The sequence below is a fragment of the Hakea prostrata genome, chromosome 6 (genome assembly GCF_041222555.1).
Source record: "Hakea prostrata isolate BN-2017 chromosome 6, UWA_Hpros_2, whole genome shotgun sequence".
NCBI classification, from domain to species: Eukaryota; Viridiplantae; Streptophyta; class Magnoliopsida; order Proteales; family Proteaceae; genus Hakea; species Hakea prostrata.
Genome location: NC_142605.1, coordinates 33061939 through 33079257, shown reverse-complemented (window position 1 = coordinate 33079257; position 17319 = coordinate 33061939). Strand labels below are relative to the sequence as shown.

General features: G+C 39.6%; 1 protein-coding gene across 3 annotated transcripts; it reads left to right on the top strand.

Annotated features, from left to right (window-relative positions):
• The first annotated feature begins 2285 nt into the window (after window positions 1-2285).
• On the top strand, window positions 2286-15976 carry LOC149013425 (protein SWOLLEN 1-like). Of its 3 annotated transcripts, XR_016173887.1 has the most exons (17): window positions 2286-2745; window positions 5038-6947; window positions 7023-7538; window positions 7625-7780; window positions 8139-8506; window positions 8598-9076; window positions 9438-9490; window positions 9579-9683; window positions 9768-11572; window positions 11806-11914; window positions 12069-12249; window positions 13012-13079; window positions 13201-13316; window positions 13393-14283; window positions 14707-14809; window positions 14965-15266; window positions 15349-15975. XR_016173887.1 is itself a non-coding variant. In XM_089157903.1 (16 exons), the coding sequence occupies exons 2-16, from the start codon at window positions 5048-5050 to the stop codon at window positions 14976-14978; spliced, it is 6843 nt and encodes a 2280-aa protein (XP_089014029.1). In that variant the 5' UTR covers window positions 2286-2745; window positions 5038-5047; the 3' UTR covers window positions 14979-15976. The 3 variants fall into 3 exon arrangements, 2 of the variants coding, with proteins under 2 accessions (XP_089014029.1, XP_089014028.1); XM_089157903.1 differs by having other exon boundaries at window positions 7023-7517; window positions 14965-15976; XM_089157902.1 differs by having other exon boundaries at window positions 14965-15976.
• Window positions 15977-17319: the final 1343 nt, after the last annotated feature.

Below are 17319 nucleotides of genomic sequence, written 5' to 3'. Positions count from 1 at the left end.
GACAACAAAGCAGGTTTGAATTATTGGGTTTCACCCTTAACCATAGACCCCACAACATATTCTTCTTTCTTTCCCTCTTTTTTTTTTTTTTGGTTGGGGGGGGGGGGGGGGTGTTACAACTTAGAACCCCACAAATTTATTGTTGGCCACTTCTCACTTCTATTTTTGTGTGTTCTCTTTTTTGTTGAAATCATCCTCCCTTGGACACTTCTTAAAACGAATAAGAGCTTAATTAGTAATATTTTAACCAGGATCAGTACCATCTCAATAGGCTATTGGGTGGTTCAATTTCAGATTTCAATCCAAGATTGATGTCCCTCATAAGAATGAATAGATGGATCACCTGAGAGACAACTGAACTCATGATATCCAACTTTTGGACCTTGTCAACTGATCAAAAGGTTGCAGTTATTATGACCTTGGGGTCGTATCAACAGAGGGAAGAGAGAAGATGACACATGTTGAGCACCAGTGATTTGGTTTGGATTGCCCAAATCAAACCATCATTGGCCAAGTTCTAGATGGTATGGTTGAAGGTTAAAAAGTGACATAACCATTCTTCTTTATGGGTAAAAGCAACCATAATTGTTTACCCAACAAAAAAAAAGCAACAATAATTCTATTTTCTTTTGACTGGAGTTGACAAATCAAAATAAAGTCGAGTTCCTATGGTCTTTGTTTACCAAGAGGCTAACCTTTGAGAGATTTTTATTTTATTTTATTTTATGTTGGTATTGTACAAGCTAATCTTGAGATTAAGAAATCATTTTTTTTTACCAAAAAAAAAATCATTTTAGGGTCTGTTTGGTTACATGAGTTTGTAGATTTCAAATATATGGAAACATAATTAATAAAATTAACTGTTTGGTTAACTTAAATATGTAGAATGAAATTTGTGGATTCATGAGTCTATAGATTTCAAATATATGGAAACATAATTAATAAAATTAACTGTTTGGTTAACTTAAATATGTAGAATGAAATTTGTGGATTCATTTTTTATTTTTGTGAATGCGCAAATGTTTAGCATTTTTATGGTAGTGGCGAAATTTTTGAATTTCATCCCATACCCATAAATCTACAGATTCACGTTTTTGGTGTAAAGAGATAAATCTCTAGATTTCATGAATCCAGAGATTTTCACAATCAAACGGAAATAAATTTTGCATTTATGAATCAAAAGGTTTGAATTATTTGGACTCATATAACCAAACAGGCCCTTAGACATTCTAGTGATGTGTCAACCCCTTCAAGATTGTACAATCCCAGACCATGTTTGTTTGATGATGAAAAGAATTAAAAAATTATGAATATACTTCTAAATTCTAACACAGGGGTGATCGCCTTTATATAAAGGTAAGTTTAAGGAAGTCATGGGTTCGAAGCTTCGTCTGTACAACCCTTTCCCCATCCCTCAAGTTTGTGGGGCCCAAGACGCCATGACTGATTTGATGATAACAAAAAATAAAAGGTTTAAAAAAAATGCACAAGTGTATCAAAATTTAACATAGATAACAAAGGTAAATATACTTAAATGAAGTTGTCAAAGTTTCCTACCTTGTGATATATATATTAAAATTAAAACACACGAAATACAAATTTCTTACCCATTTTACTTGGTTGGATTTTTCTTCAATCTCTTTTACCCAAATAAAATACCTTCATTTTGCAAAAAAATCAAATCAAAGAGAGAAAAATAGAAAACACATTATAGGATATTGATTGAATTATGTAATCGTTCTTACCAAAAAAAATAAAATAAAATAATGTAATAGTGACCGTCCACGTGGCTAAGATCCATCTCATATCGTTCTGATAAAGTAAATGCTTTTCGGAAAGAAGACACGAAAGTCAATGCGTGGGTTGCGCGTACCCGACCGATGACGTCAGCAAAGTACCAAAGAAGAACACCCTAGCAGCGGCTTACGTACGGCTTAACTCAGCCCGAGTCACCAAACCGCGTTGTGTTTAGGCATCAAACGGCAATCAAACGCCAGAATTCCACGAAAAAGAACGAAAAAAGAAATTCTACTTTCGATTGCCAAATGGCAAATGCTACCAGATTTAATGGGCCCACAATGAGGATGAGAAGGAATCTCGTATTACAATCAGAATCGTAGCACGTGTCGATTAAAATTCAGAAGCATACAGAAGATTCTAATCCAACGATCCCACGCTACCAAAACAAGATATGTGAAGAAGCTGTGTGGGTTTAAGTGTTTAACATAGCTTTTATTATAAAAATGATTTATAACCTTAAAAAGAAAAAGAGTATTTGAGTCTTGAATTGACCTTGTTCTGTCAAAAACCCTTTTTAATTCGATTTCCAATCACGCATTCCTCTTCGGAGTCCCTATTTCGTGCGAAAAACAAGTGTGCGCGAAGACTGAAAGCGAGAGAGGGAGAGGGACAAGAGGGAGAAATCAGTCGTCAGTTCTGTGTTTTCTGTTCTTGTTGTTTCTTCTTCTTCTCAACCGCGAGATCGCTGGAGGTTGAGTGTACGATCTGCCGGGCTTTTGTGAACTCCGGCAACTAAAGTTCTACTGGAATATAACAAATTCATGTCGATAGGTCACCGAGTTAGGGTTTTTGTATCTCGGAACACTCTTTTCTGGGCATTTAAAACGGGGCTTGCCCTTGGGAAATGAACCTGCGGATGACCGTGGGGTTTAGGGTCTGGTTGATTAAGGACAGCGATTTCATCAACGAATGGAGGGAGGTAACTCTGTAGACCTACAGACTCTGGTATTGCTCTTTCCCTTTTATCTTCCTCTGTTTTACTTGAGAACTCAAAATTTCGAAGCATGTATATCGAACAAAAGCTGAAAAACACATTTTTTCCCCTCTTTGGGTGATTGGAAGATGTAGTTGGAGCTTGGAAGGGGAAAAGGGTTATTTCAATACGTCGTCGGTTATATTTGTTTCTTCTTTGTGGTTAGTATTAAAAAGAAAAAGAAAAAGGGGGAAGGTTCAGTTGATCTTGAAAATCCCTTTTCCGGAGCAGTTGTTTTGATTGCGGTCATGCTGCACGGTATAAAATTGTAAATTTGTTCATTTCTTTAGTTTATTGTTTAATGGTCTTAGTTGACATCATCTCGAGGCTGTGGTGTTAGTTAGGATTCACTAAGCTCAATGACTGTTATGGGTGTACTAGAAACCTTACCTCTTGGGAGAAAGTGCTGCTTGTTGGTACTGATGGAATACTGTGTTTGACAGTTTGGACTTGCAGGTTGGGATTTATGTTTTCCATCCCTTCTTTTCATCCTTTGTGTTATGGATTGTGATGGGATGATTTTGCAAGTAAGGATGGATGTGGCCAGTGACTTCTGAATTACTAGATGTATTAATTGGTATGTTATGGTATCAAGGATGATGGGGTGTTAATTTGGGAGAGATTTTAGAATGATCGGATGGAACATGTTCTTGAGATATGAGATGAAAAGTTATGGGAATGGGTCAGAACTTGGAGGGGATGTAGGTGATAATATAAAGATATGGTCGTCCAAGTTTGGTTGGGTTTGGATGACTAAATTGAAAGATATAAGGATTCTTCTTTCGGGGTTTTAGTGGTTACTGTTCAAGAAAATATCTATATCTTGAAATTGGATGGTCAAAATGTGGTCAAACTGGGATCAAAGGTCGGTAGGGCTGGGAAGTGATGTACCTAAGTGTGGTACAGATATGTTGGTTAGTTGGCGTAGATCTAACCTTGAATTTTAGGTGTCTTGGTATTCAAGAAAATAGAAAAATATGATCGAAGAGGATTGATGTTGGCTGCCAGTAATGCCTTAATGGAGCCTTGAGGATGAAATACTCAGATAGAATGAAGGTTGAACTCTGATCTTTAACCAATCGTAGGTGTGTAGGCTTGCTTGGTTTACCTTTAGGACCATACTCATCCTTGGATCTTCAATTACCAATTGATAGAACTAGAATGTTGTAGTAGACACTCAAGGAGTTGCTTGAAAAGAATCTTTCTTATTCAATATTAAGATCTGATCTCTCCCCATAGAATAGAGGTGACGTAGACTCAATTAAATGAGGGTTAGTTCTCAAGATCTTTTAGAGAACCAACTCATATGGGTGGATAGTTTGCTCTTTAGAGGAAAAAAAGGTCATGTTAGGATATTGTGGTTAAAAATCATATGCTCTTAAATGATATTTAGGATATCAAAGGTACGTAGCCCATCCAGTGGAGATATGGGATAGTTCTCTCTGAGATGGGAAAATGGGTCTGCAGGTGTCAAAATGGGTTGAAACTTGGAGGGAATGTAGATAATAGTATAGGGATATGATCCCCCGATAGTGGTTGGATTTGGATGGTTAAGTTATAAGATATGAAGGTTCTTATTTTGAGGGGTCTTAGGAAGTTTGAAAATTTGAGAAAATGTTGACATCTTGAAGCTGGATGGTCAGAATGGTGTCAAACTAGGATCTAAGTTCACCGTGATTGGGGGGATGATGTGCCTAAAGATGTGGGACAGATCTAATGGTTAGATTGGCATAGATTGTTTTAAACTTGAAATGCCAACTCTTCTAACCATCCCACCCATACCCATATGGCATGGTTGCAAAAGAGTTGCTGATTAATTTTGTTGACCATTCCACACATAACCTTCAAAAATGGTTTTGTCAAAACTTCATCTGGGCTCGGATCCAGTTGAGTGTCCATTTGGGGGGGGGGGAGTTCTTGAAGAATGAAAAGGATATTCCATTTGCCTCTGCTAGCCTATTGGAAATTATAGAACTAGAGAAAAATTGTATTTCTGTGAATCATGGATGCATTTTACTTTATGTTGAGATTGTCCTATGAAAAGCTTTGAATGTTTGTAATTTGTTAATGATGTTAGGATGGAATTTTTTTTTGGGTGCAATTGCTGTTTTTCTTGAACCTACAATTTTGAAAGCTTGGACTCAGAGTTACATTTAATACGATTTTTTATGCATATACCGCTTTTCTTGCAGTTCAGATTTGAAAACTTGATTTTGGGGTCATGTTTTGTGTAGTCTATGTATGATCACCTTTTGTTTTTGTAGGGATGCACCCATGGATTATGATGACAATGATTTCCAAAACCAGAGTCTTCAGTTAGCGAGCGAAGAGAACACGAAATATCTCCCAGGATTACGCTCATATGGTCTTCCAAAATATGACTTAGACGACAATCTTCAGGTTCACTTAAGGTTTGATAATCTGGTTGAAACAGAGGTTTTACTTGGTATCCAAAGCCACGAAGACAACCACTGGATTGAGGAATTCTCAAGGGATGGTGGTGCTATAGAGTTTAGTCCAGGTGCTGCTGAATCATGCTCCATTTCAAGGCATAACAATGTTTGGTCTGAGGCCACTTCCTCAGAGTCGGTGGAAATGTTATTGAAATCCGTTGGACAAGATGAGATGATCACTGGACATGCTAACAATGTGGAGTCAGGTGCCTCTGATGGAGTGGGTACCCTAACTGGGGAAATGGAGTCCCATTTAGATGATGAAAGTTCTATGCGAAGTATGCAAATCGATGACCCAGATGTTGTTCATGCATTACCACCCAAAGAGTCTCAGGAAATCTTCTCTGGCATAGGTGAACATTCAAATTTAGAGCTTCTTGAGATTGGAACTGCACTTCAAACTGGTGAAGTTGAAAAGTCTGAAACTGTCAATTATTCAAGAGACTTGAGTCGTGGTTTAGTTGGTGAAAGTTGTACCCTACCTGTGGATGAAGGAAATCGACTACTTGGTGGGGTAAGATGTAGTCAAGAGGCAGACAAGAGGGAAGCTGTTTATTTGGTTGATGGACCTGTGGAACACAAATTACAGAACAATTCTGCTGCTTCTGAGGGTCTGCAAGTCGATCCCTTGGTTACTATTGTGCAAAATCCTAGTTCAAATGTTGGAGAGCTGAATGCTCAAGAACTACAGCAGCTAACTGAAGGATTTAATGAATGTTCTGATCATAAGCAAAATGATACTTTTCAGCAGGTGGATGAGCTTGAGGTTTCAATCAAAGAGCCTCCCATTGATGCTGACGGTGGTGAGAAAAATAAAGCTGAAACAAATGCCGATGGTTTTGATAGTCTCCCTTCCAAGTTGGCATTCAGTGGGGATTCTGCCATACCTGTTTCGGATGGGTGCAGTGAGAGTGAATGTTCTGAGCAGCCAATTCAGGACAGCGAAACAAAAGCAGTGGTCTTGCCCAAAGATGCAGATATGGTTGATGAATTCTTGGGTGATAAGCAAGCGGCATCAAGTACAGTGCTGAAAGGAGATACTAGTTTAGAAGGACTAGCCGTTGAGGTCGGCAACAGAAATGATGTGACACAGTTGAGTGCAGTACTGAAGATAGATCCTCTAGTACAGGACAAAAAGGAAGGTTTAACAGGTGATGGTTGCAGGTCGGAAGGTGTGGTTTCAGTTAGTAATTCAGAGGCAGCTTTGTTGATAAATGAAGACAGTGAACTTTTTAAAGGTCAGTGTGATAGCTGCAACGATATTCATATCGAAAATCCTTCTAATTCATTGGCGGAGCCTTGTTCCTTAACCAAGATAGTTCATGAAGGCCAAGCAGCTGAGAGTATGGAAGATACTCATGATGATTCTAGAGTTGATAGAGATGATCATTTAACAAATGATGTGAGCTCATCTTCCATGCAGGTTGAATCCATGCAATCATGTGAAATTAGTGTAGTCATTGAACCTAGTGGTCTTTGTTGTCAACCAAATTTGTCTGCTACTAAAAGTGAAAGTGTGGCACCTATATGTGATGGTAGTTTTGAGCCCAATGGTGTTGTTGTCCTTGAAAAAGAAAATGCAAGGATTCCTACTAATTCTGCTAATGAGCTAAGTGGGAATTGTTCTATTGTTGATCTGAAAGGGGATGCATCCTCATCTCATGACCATGATGTGGTTGTTTGTGCATCAGCCTCTGATCGGGGTGTTGGAGATGAATCAGGTATATCTTAAAACCATTTATTTTTAAACTTCAGGAGACATCAGGCTTCTCCTAACCTTTCTTTCCCTTTGGCAGCTTTGACAGGTCTGATCTCGGAAGGTACCTACTTGGCATCCTATAACAAACCAGATGGTGTTCATGACCTGCCTTCAGTAAATGACAGTGTCTCAAAGGAAATTATGGAACAAAGAGAGGATGAACAGTCTTCAGCATGTATTCAAGATAGCAGTCCCTTGGGTAAGAAAGAAGAAACAATAACTGAGAAGTTGACAGAATCAAGCTCATTTGTTATGCGTGGATGTTCTCAGATGACAAGTGAGCCAGTTCCTACATCTGAAATTAAACAATTGGAAGATCATGAAAATAATACTGGAAAGTTGCTTCCTGAGGCACTTCATCAATCACCGTCTTCCATGGAGATTGTTAGTGAAGGATGCCCGAGTGAATCTCGAGCTGTGATGGATAATAAAGCTATTGAAGTATATTCCAAGGAATCGGAAGTATGTGCTTCAGTTTCTGAAGGAAATGATGTTACTGAGGTGGTTGAAGTTCCTCATGACAAGTGTAAAGGCACGCCCATAAAATTTGATGGTACCTATTTGTGATTCGGGTTAACTCCTTTTAAGTGAAATACAAAGTATTTGATTCAATTATATTTTTATTTTTACTTGTCTCAGGAACATTGCCTAGTGATGCTGAGATGCTCACAGAGTCAGTACCTCGGTCGTTGGAGGAATCTTCAACTGATATCAGCAAAGAGGATCCGGAAGGCCACAAAGATAGCTTAGCATCTGCAGATAAAAATGGACAAAGTGTCCTTCCGAGTACCAAAGGTTAATGATTTTCCTTTACTCTGTTCCTAGACTATATTAGTTAAGTGGTACTTTTAAAATCCTTTGTCACTTTTGGATGGTAAGTTGGGTATGGTGGATGGCTGATATGGAAGCGTACTTGTTTTTACATATTTATACCTATAAATTCCATCAAATTGGGAGTCTACAAAATTCTATCTAAACAGCCTTAAAAGTAGCAAAATATTCATGTGCTGACTGTAGATGGTGGAAGTGTTGATGTTGGGTGTTATACTTAAATACTCTTCAGAAGAACACAATGATGTTACCAACCTTATCTGTTTTTGGGGTTGTGATGGCATTGAGATGCAAATCTGAGGTTTAGTCCTCTCATATGCAGGTGATTCTATAAATGGCTGTGAGATCTCCTGCAAGCCTGCATCCGTGTCTGGAAAGGAATTTGGAGACAGCAGTCTGAATTCTGATATTCCTAACTGTGGTTCACCCACTATCATTAGTTGCAGTGAACCCTCTCGATCTGATAATGAGAAATTGGAGGGATGCAAGGCGTCTATAGATCAAAATGCCTCTGGAGGTCTAGATAAAGTGGCTGGAGGAGGTTCTGGTTCTCATGATCCTGAAGTGAATGATGCTGAAGATGATCGAAGCTTCACTTTTAAGGTTAGCTGTCATCCGGATCTCTCTGACCAAGAAACTGATGAACGATGGAAACCATTTGGCAGTGCTCAGCCTTCTGACTTTGTTCAGGTAGTCTTTTCTTTCATGAAACTTCAACCATCATTTCTAAAAGTGCCATGGTTTTAATTTTATGGTGTTGTTATCTTATGACTTCTGAAAGGCCAAAGAGGTTTCTACTCCAACAACATCTGGCTTATCTCAAAAGGATGCCAAGGCTACAGAAGAAAATTCTCATGCGAGTCCTCAAGCATCTGATCGGGAGAATGTTAAATCCAGTTCCAAGGGTGCTGCTGAGCATAAAACAAGGAGAAGTTCTAGCAAGGTAACTGATAATGGAACTGCTAAAGGAGGAAGATCTTCGAAGGGGGTATCTCCTGTAAAACAGATCAAAGATAAAGGAGGCAGTCCCTGTAATATGTCTAGCTCAGTTGGGCTGGTGAGCCAGGCTTTGCAAGTTGAAGAAATGCACTCCTATTCTTATGTTGAAGGCAGTGCTAGAGCATGTAGTGCTGCAACGGCTCAGGCATCTTTGCCAGATTTGAACAGCTTGGCTTCTCCATCTGCAGTATTTCTGCAGCCTTTCACAGATTTACAACAATTGCAATTGCGTGCTCAGATCCTTGTTTATGGATCTCTTATGTGAGTTCCCTGATATTTTACCTTTAGTTATTTGTTTCATTGATCTCTTGTTTATATTTATAGATTGGGTGGATTTTGTATTGGGATGTCAGTAGCTACTTCGTTAGATCTAAATTTTGGAAAGGAGAACTTGTGCATCCAATCCGCAGAAAGTGCTTGTTGGTTGTTAGTGACTGAAGAATGTGTAGACTTGTTTCTTGTGTTTGACTTATAGTTCATTTAAAAGTTGGATTTTGCATAGATGTTCTGGGTGCATCCATCTGATGGCTGTTTCCTTCTATTGATGGCATGTGTATGGAAGTTAATGCTGTACTGTTGGCTGATTCTGTTAGCTCATAACGTGTGTTAATTGTTATTGCAGCCAAGGATCAGCACCTGATGAGGCATGGATGATATCGGCCTTTGGAGAATCTGGTTAGGGTTATCCTTTTTTAACTATTACATTTTAAATGCTATTTTTTGTCAATGTGTCTTTGATACTTAAGAATGGTTGGACCTGTAGATGGTGGAAGGGGCAGATGGGAAAATGCTTGGCGTGCTGCTGTAGAAAGGCTTCACATTCAGAAATCTCCGCTGAATTACCCTGAGACTCCTATGGCACATTCAGGTTCTTGTTTTTTATTCTTACGTTGAAACTGTTTTGCGGCTGAATTCTTGTTTTATGAACTTCATTGACAACTGAGATTGGCAGGTACTAGGGTGCATGAACAAGCAACTAGGCAAAGTACTCCGAAAAGTAAACCTTTTGGAACACCTACTGGCCGAGCTGGCAACAAGGCTACTCCTTCAGCAGTTATAAATCCTGTGATTCCCCTGTCATCCCCACTATGGAATATTACTACTACCTCACATGATGTGCTGCACTCAGGCGGCGTACCAGGGGTCCCACTTTTCGATGCTCATCAAACACTTTCTCCATTACATTCTTACCAGTCTCCCCATGCAAGGCACTGTATTGGAAATACAGCTCCTTGGTTTTCTCAGGCTGCTTGTCCTGGACCATGGGTTGTTTCTCCGCAGACTTCTGGACTTGATGCTGGTGCTCATTTCCCTGCCTTGCCAATTACAGAAACAGGGCATGTAACCTCTATTCACGAATCATCTGTTTCACATCCTTCTATTGTGCAGCATTCACCTTCTAGTTCGGTGGTTCATGCTGGGGTCATTACAAGCGTTCCTGGTGTATCTGTCCTTGTGCCTGAAGCAAAGAGGATAATGTCACCTGGTAAGCAAGCTTCTGCTGATCCAAAGCCCAGAAAGAGGAAAAAGAGTCTGGCTTCTGAGGAGCCTAGTCGAATTTCTTTGGTTCCTCAGTCTCAGACAGAGACAGTTTCTGCTTCAGTGGTCACTAATCCTTTGCCTACATCGTTTGCCATCACAAGCCCATGTGGCTCCCAGTCTAATACTACTGCTGGTAATTCTGTTTCGACTGGTTCACAGATCCATTCGACAAATTATCAGGTAATAGGGCCACAGGGCATGGAACAGAGTAATCTTTTGGATGAGTCTTGCAGTAGAGTTGAACAGGCTAAGCAGCAGGCAGAAGATTCTTCTGCCCTTGCTGCCACTGCAGTCAGGCATAGCCAAGCCATATGGAGTCAATTGGCCAGTTGGGAAAATTCCGGGTTTGCTTCTGATGTTGAAGCTAAACTAGCAGCTGCTGCTGCAGCAGCAGCGGCAGCGGCTTCTGTTGCGAGGGCAGCTGCTGCTGCTGCGAAGGTTGCTTCTGATGCTGCATTGCAAGCTAAACTGATGGCTGATGAGGCTATTCTTTTCAGTAGAAGGGGTGGTCCTAGTCAGAGTACTGAAGTTTCTCTCCCTGATGGTGGAAAGAATGTGGGAATGGTGAACCCTGCTTTGATCTTGGAAGGGCAGGACATAAACAATGGTTCTAGTTCACTTATTGTTGCTGCAAGAGAGGCATCTAGGAAGAGGGTTGAAGCTGCAGCAGCTGCTACAAAGCGAGCTGAGAATTTGGATGCCGTAGTAAAAGCAGCTGAACTGGCAGCTAAAGCAGTGTCACAGGCAGGAGCAATTGTTGCAATGGGTGATCCTATACCTTTAACAGTGGGTGAGTTGGTAGCGGCTGGTCAAGATGGTTTATGGAAAATACATGTCCCTTCAGACCAGCAGCTTCTGAAGTCGAGCAATAGGAATCAAGGAGGAAATTTCAATGAGCAATTATCAAATAGACACGAAACATACAGGACCGCCGACCAAGGGAAGCCAGGTTCTCCAAAAAATATGCCCAAGCAGTCAGTGGAGTGCTTGGGCCTGGTAGATGGAACACTCAAGGATTCATTTACAAGTAATGAAAAGAGATCTGGAGGACAGAAAGGTCGTAAAACATCTGGAGTTGCTAAAACTATTGGTGTTGCTGAATCAGAGGTTGTAGCACAATCTGATGCTGTTCGTGTCCAAGATGAAGAGCATGGAAGGCATCCACCGGAGGGGATTTTAAATGGCAATAGAATTAAGGAGGGTTCCCTTGTAGAGGTCTGTAACCTGATAATTTTGAACTTCACATAGATTAATGTTCTGTGACTTTCTCCATAAATTAATCTGTGTCTTGATAATGTAGCTTACATTTTTTGTAGATCTGATTTGATTCTTGCCATTGTTAGGCTTTCCACTCATCTCTCTCATCTCATGAAGGAATAGTTCTTGATGTTGGGTATATGTATAGTTCTATTTGGATATTATTTTCTAACGGCTGCTGCAAACTGTAGGTTCTTTCTGTTGAAGATGGTTTGAGAAGGGTCTGGTATTCAGCCGAGGTACTGAACATGAAGGACGGAAAAGCTTATGTCTGTTACCGTGATCTTCGGTCAAATGAAGGTACCACATTGAAGTATTTTGCAAATGCAAAGTGATGGTTTGATAGTTGTTTCAAATATTTTATGAAGTGTAAATCTCTCCTGGTGGATTCTCCATGTGAGTACATTAAACTTACTGTTTTTTTCCATTTTCATTGTTACGTTTTCTTTCTCAGGTTCTGCACAGCTGAAAGAATGGGTTCCGCTTGAAGGTGAGGGAGAAAAAGCTCCAAGAATACGTATTGCCCGTCCTATAACCACAATGAAAATTGAAGGTACAAGAAAACGTGGTAGGGAAGTATTGGAGGACCATAATTGGTCTGTTGGAGATAGGATAGAAGCATGGACTCTTGATGGGTAAGCATGTATTCTAGAATTTCATTCATTTCTTGTTCTGTTATATATTTTTATTCTTCGCAGTTCAGTCAAGATGTATCTGAGTTGCTGGTTGGAGTTTAGTGAGTACTGTCCTAAACCCTGATTGACTATGTTATCAGGCTTCTACCTTTATCCATCCAAACTGCTGCCATTAAAGATTTGCGACTCCATAATAGCACCTCCTAAAAAAGATGAGTTTTTTTTTTTTGTGAATTTTCTGCCCATCCAATGTGACCATTGGATGCCTCCATCTTTGGACCCCATCATCATCTCCATTTCACCTAGTTATCGATCCGAAGTAAACCCACATCAGATTTCTTAACCCTAGATCCAATCCATTTCTTGAATTTTCAAATTCTTTTAATTTCTAATGTATTTTCTGTGCAATCTAACCGTTATAACTTTGAGATTTTGCCCGCATACATTACACATAAATGTACACTTAATCGTAGTTGCAAGTTAATCCAACCATGGTTTTGATATCATATACCTATTTCCCTCATACCCTAAAACCCTGTGAGATTCAAAGGAAATATGTTGAGCCATAGGAATTCTTACCCATAGCAGTCTTTAGAAGCTTGTTTGAATTTAGGTCAGATGTATTTTACTCTAATTCTGATGCCTCCTGGTTTTCTTTTCTCATACCACTCCCTTCCCACAAAATAAAAATCGTTTGGGCTTTTTCCTTCTTATTCTGTTGGCTGTTATCTGAGTATGTTACCTTGTTGTTTAAATTTTCAGGTGGTGGGAAGGAATTATCATGGAAAAAGGGAAGGAAGATGAAACAACATTCGTTGTTCATTTCCCTGGTATATCCTTTCCTAATGTATTTGAATTTTATTTTTAATACTGAATGCTGCATGAAAAATTTCTTGAAATACAGCATTTATTGTTTTGGAAGACTAAACTTTCTCTATGATTCTTATATAGCTCAAAGAGATACATCAGTTGTTAGGGCATGGCATCTGAGGCCTTGTCTCGTGTGGAAGGATGGGCAGTGGGTGGAATGGTCTCGTTCAGCAGAGAATAGTTCCCAACCTCACGAGGTCTAGTGTTCAATATGTCAAATTTAATGGTATATGCTTTTCTATTGTATTGATGTATGTCTTTTGTGATGCTTAGGGTGATACACCACAGGAAAAGCGACCTAAACTTGGCAGGCATGTTTCTGATATTGATCCTGTGGGTGAAGCTAGGGGCGAAGTTACATTGTCAAAAGGTACAATTGCTGGAGCATCTGTAAGTCGTGGGGATTCAGGGGCATTGGCACTTTCTGAGAAGGAGAAAGTATTCACTGTTGGTAAAAACACCAACAAAGTGGGAAACAATCCTGATGCATTCAGAACAAAGAGGACGGGTCTGCAGATGGAAGGACCAAGAGTGATTTTTGGTGTACCTAAGCCTGGGAAGAAAAGAAAATTTATGGAAGTGAGCAAACACTATGATGCAGGTACAGGTGGTCAACCAAGTGAAGGAAATGATTCAATTAAACTTGCGAATTACTTGATACCTCAAGGATCAGGTCGTGGGTGGAAAAATACCTCGAAAATTGATCCCAAGGGGAAACGAGTAACTGAAGCTAAGCCCAAGGTGCTCAAGTCAGGGAAAATAAGTAAAAATTCATCTGGGAAAGATATTTTTTCTACATCGGTGGTATCTGCATCTAATCATAGTGCTGTGCCAGTGAATGCTAAAGCAACTAATGGCCAAAGCGAGAATGTATCGAAAAAGCAGAGCCAGCTAGGATTCAGTTCTTTCAATGGCACTCACAAGACAACTGAAGGCTCAACTTTATTTTCCTCACTGGCTCATGCATCAGATGCTCCTGTCTCCAAGAAAAAGTTGTCAGCTGTGGAACCTACTAAAGGGGGTAATGAAGGAAAAAATGTAGCTTCTGGTGAGGTGGCTAAAAATGATGGAAAGGATGCTACCCACAGTAGTAACTCTGGGAAATCAATACCTGATTCTGTTGAGCCCCGGAGATCCAATCGTCGAATTCAGCCTACATCAAGGGTAATCTTCAGAATCTTTAATTCGTTCACTATATAGAAATTGAGGAATCTTACTAGGAAAATCAACTTCTATTGCTAATTGCAAGATATTGATGAATGGAGAATCATAATACCAATAGGGAACTTAAATTGCTAACTAGGCCTAATCCCGAAGCCTACATTCTAACCCACAATTTAGGTTCAATGACCCAGCCCTATGCTTATTACCAGTAGAATAAGTCATTTAGGTGACTTACCTGCAGCAACATGTGCTTGCATTTTGGGAACAGCTTCCTGACATATGATCTTTGGCCTTATAGCAAATGAGGGATTGAGCACTGCCAGAACTGGTCACCTTCAAACTATTTGTTGATTCTTTTGGCTATGCACTTGGAATTCCACGGTCTAAATGTTTTTAGTAATGTGTGGATCTTGATGCCTGCAGCTATTAGAAGGGTTACAGAGCTCCCTGATTATCTCAAAGATTCCTGCTGTTTCGCTTGACAAAAGTACCAAATCCCATCACAGAGGTGCGGCATCATTGAAGGGTAAATTCATGTTCTCTACACTTGTATACGTGTCTAATTGAAATGTGGTACTTGACAATGTTAAAGCTTTAATTCCAAGCTGTAAACATAGGCAGTGCAATTCTAGAATGTGTGAGATATTACTGAGTTTGAAGCTGACAATAATGTTGACACAGGGAATAACCACTGATGAGAGGAGTTCTTTGTGATGCCATTCAAGTTTGAAGAAACCCAGTAATTTTCGGGTGACAGACAGTTACACCTGTGCAGAGTCTGTAAATATTAAAGGACTTTTAGGAGAGTGGAATAGAAATTGATTTTTCTTCTTTGGTAGGCATTGGATGTAATATTTCATAGAGGTTTACATTAATCTTACTTTGTTCAGTAGTATGGGCAATTGTTTTCTTTATTCCCTATATTTGGTGTATGGGAACTCCGTATATTGGGGATTGAATCTGCAGAAAGAGAATTATCCGAGGTGGTGACTTGCAGCATGGTTTGCCAGTCATGACATCATTCAGGTATATAATCTTATTTGCTCTTTGTATTTATTGTGACAGGTATACGACATTAACATCAAATAAGAGTGGTTGAACCCGGCAGAACGTCGCCCTATGGTATGGTGTTGATCTAATGGTGAATTCTATAGCTTGACTACTACTCCCGGTGACGGTGGAAAAGTTGGTGCTTACTGGCATTCTGGTGGATGGTCATGTCTACTTGCATGTTGGACATCTAATTTTATTTTGAACCTGAAGATGATGATCTATATATTGTAGGTTGAAATCAAACTGGCAGAAAATATCATAATGTACCTTTCTTCAGTTCTGTCCCAATGGCTCGGGTCGTGCGCAGGAAATCTTTTTCAGCTTGAATTCTTGGGTTTGGCCTTGCCGGTTCCTCACCAGTTAGTTGATTAAGGAGTGAAAATGAAGAAGGTTGATGGCTTGACACCAGCTTACGTGACATTAATTTTTCCTCTATACCAAGGATTAACAGAAGTCTGACCCAGAAAACAGCTTACTAGAATCCAGGGGTGATCGCGTAAGTGAGGTGTGCATCAGTATTGTGTCGTGTTGTTTGAAATCCGGACCCTGATCCTGACCCTAGTGTTGATTTAGTCACATTAATTATAGACTTTGATCCATAAATAATAAAATAACCCAGAATTCAGATTGCTAAGGCGGTAAGATTCAATTGGGGTGGAAGTGAAAAAATGAAAACCATTCATTGGATTTTTTAGGCAACGAAGCCAAAATGCAAAGGTGTTGGCTAAGAGACCCGTACCTTCACAAAATGGCTCTTTTAAAAAGGTTGCACCGTGACTCTTCTCAGATCTGGTCTGGAGTCGGATTGGGCATAATTTATAAAAAGCATATATGTTTTAAATGTATCCTTTTTTGAAAGCACGCAAAGGAACGAACCCATTCATGGACATCAAACTACCCATATTTCTTGGTGAGGATAAATTGATTTGGGTGGTAGTAATGATGGAAAATTTTCAATTTAGGTAGCATATAAATTGCAAGAAAACGGACATTGAATGCCAAGCAGAAGCAGGGTCTGACTTCGTCATCCCGGAGATAATGGGATAATATTCCGTCACATATATGGGAAGAGGTATGGCAATGCAAAATTCTTCAAAAAATTAAAACCCATCTTTAGAGGGCATGCAATGAAGGATTGGCTACAACAGTAGACCTAAATGTTAGAGGAGTTAAAATTCATCTTAAGTGCAGTGCTTGTGATAAAGAATATGAAACTTTGCCTCACATTCTATTTGGGTGTGAAATGCCTTGCCAAATATGGTTTGGCGGGACCTATGTCATGGAGAATCCAACATTTTGAGGAAATGAGTATTGAAAAATGGATAAACTCTTGTAAACATTTTAAGAGCTTGGGCGTAGAGGAGGTAGATCGACTTAAGAGTATGTGCTTCTTTACGGTATGCGGCTGTGGAAGGAAAGAAATACTAGAATAAAAGCGGAAAGGAAGTGGAAACCAGGGGAACTCATTCAAGAAATTCATAGAGCTCATTCTGAATTTTGGGACACTTCAAGAAACCTATGGAGACAAGAGCAAGTAGACCAAGACAATTAAACAAGATGCTGATTCAACACTCCCTCAACCCCCTCTATCACTAGGTTTCTTGAGATTTGATGTGGATGCATCGTGGAAGCCGAAAAATGGTGAAAGTGGGATTGGAGTGATCATACGTAATGAGGCAGGGAAACCATTATTGGCTAAATCTATACCAAGTACCTATTCTTCAGCAGTAGAATGTGAGGCTTTAGGAAAAGGAATGGATTATATTCAGGTTGAATCTGATTGTAAAAACTTGATTGATTGTATTTTGGATAGTAATGCCACAAGTAGAGGTTTTACCTACAAAGTTTTGTTTCAAAGTCCATTATATTTCTAGGAAATCCAATACAGTAGTGGATTTTTTTAGTTAGGAAGGCCTTCCCAGTTGAGAGTCCAACAATCTGCCCTTGTTCTACTGGGTGGTTATTAGAGCTATGCTCAGTCAC

Coding starts and splice junctions, on each gene's coding strand:
- LOC149013425 (XM_089157902.1), top strand. CDS start 5,048: ATGGATTATGATGACAATGATTTCCAAAACCAGAGTCTTCAGTTAGCG. Junction 8,507..8,597: donor AGCCTTCTGACTTTGTTCAG/GTAGTCTTTTCT, acceptor GACTTCTGAAAG/GCCAAAGAGGTTTCTACTCC. Junction 12,250..13,011: donor GAAGCATGGACTCTTGATGG/GTAAGCATGTAT, acceptor TTAAATTTTCAG/GTGGTGGGAAGGAATTATCA.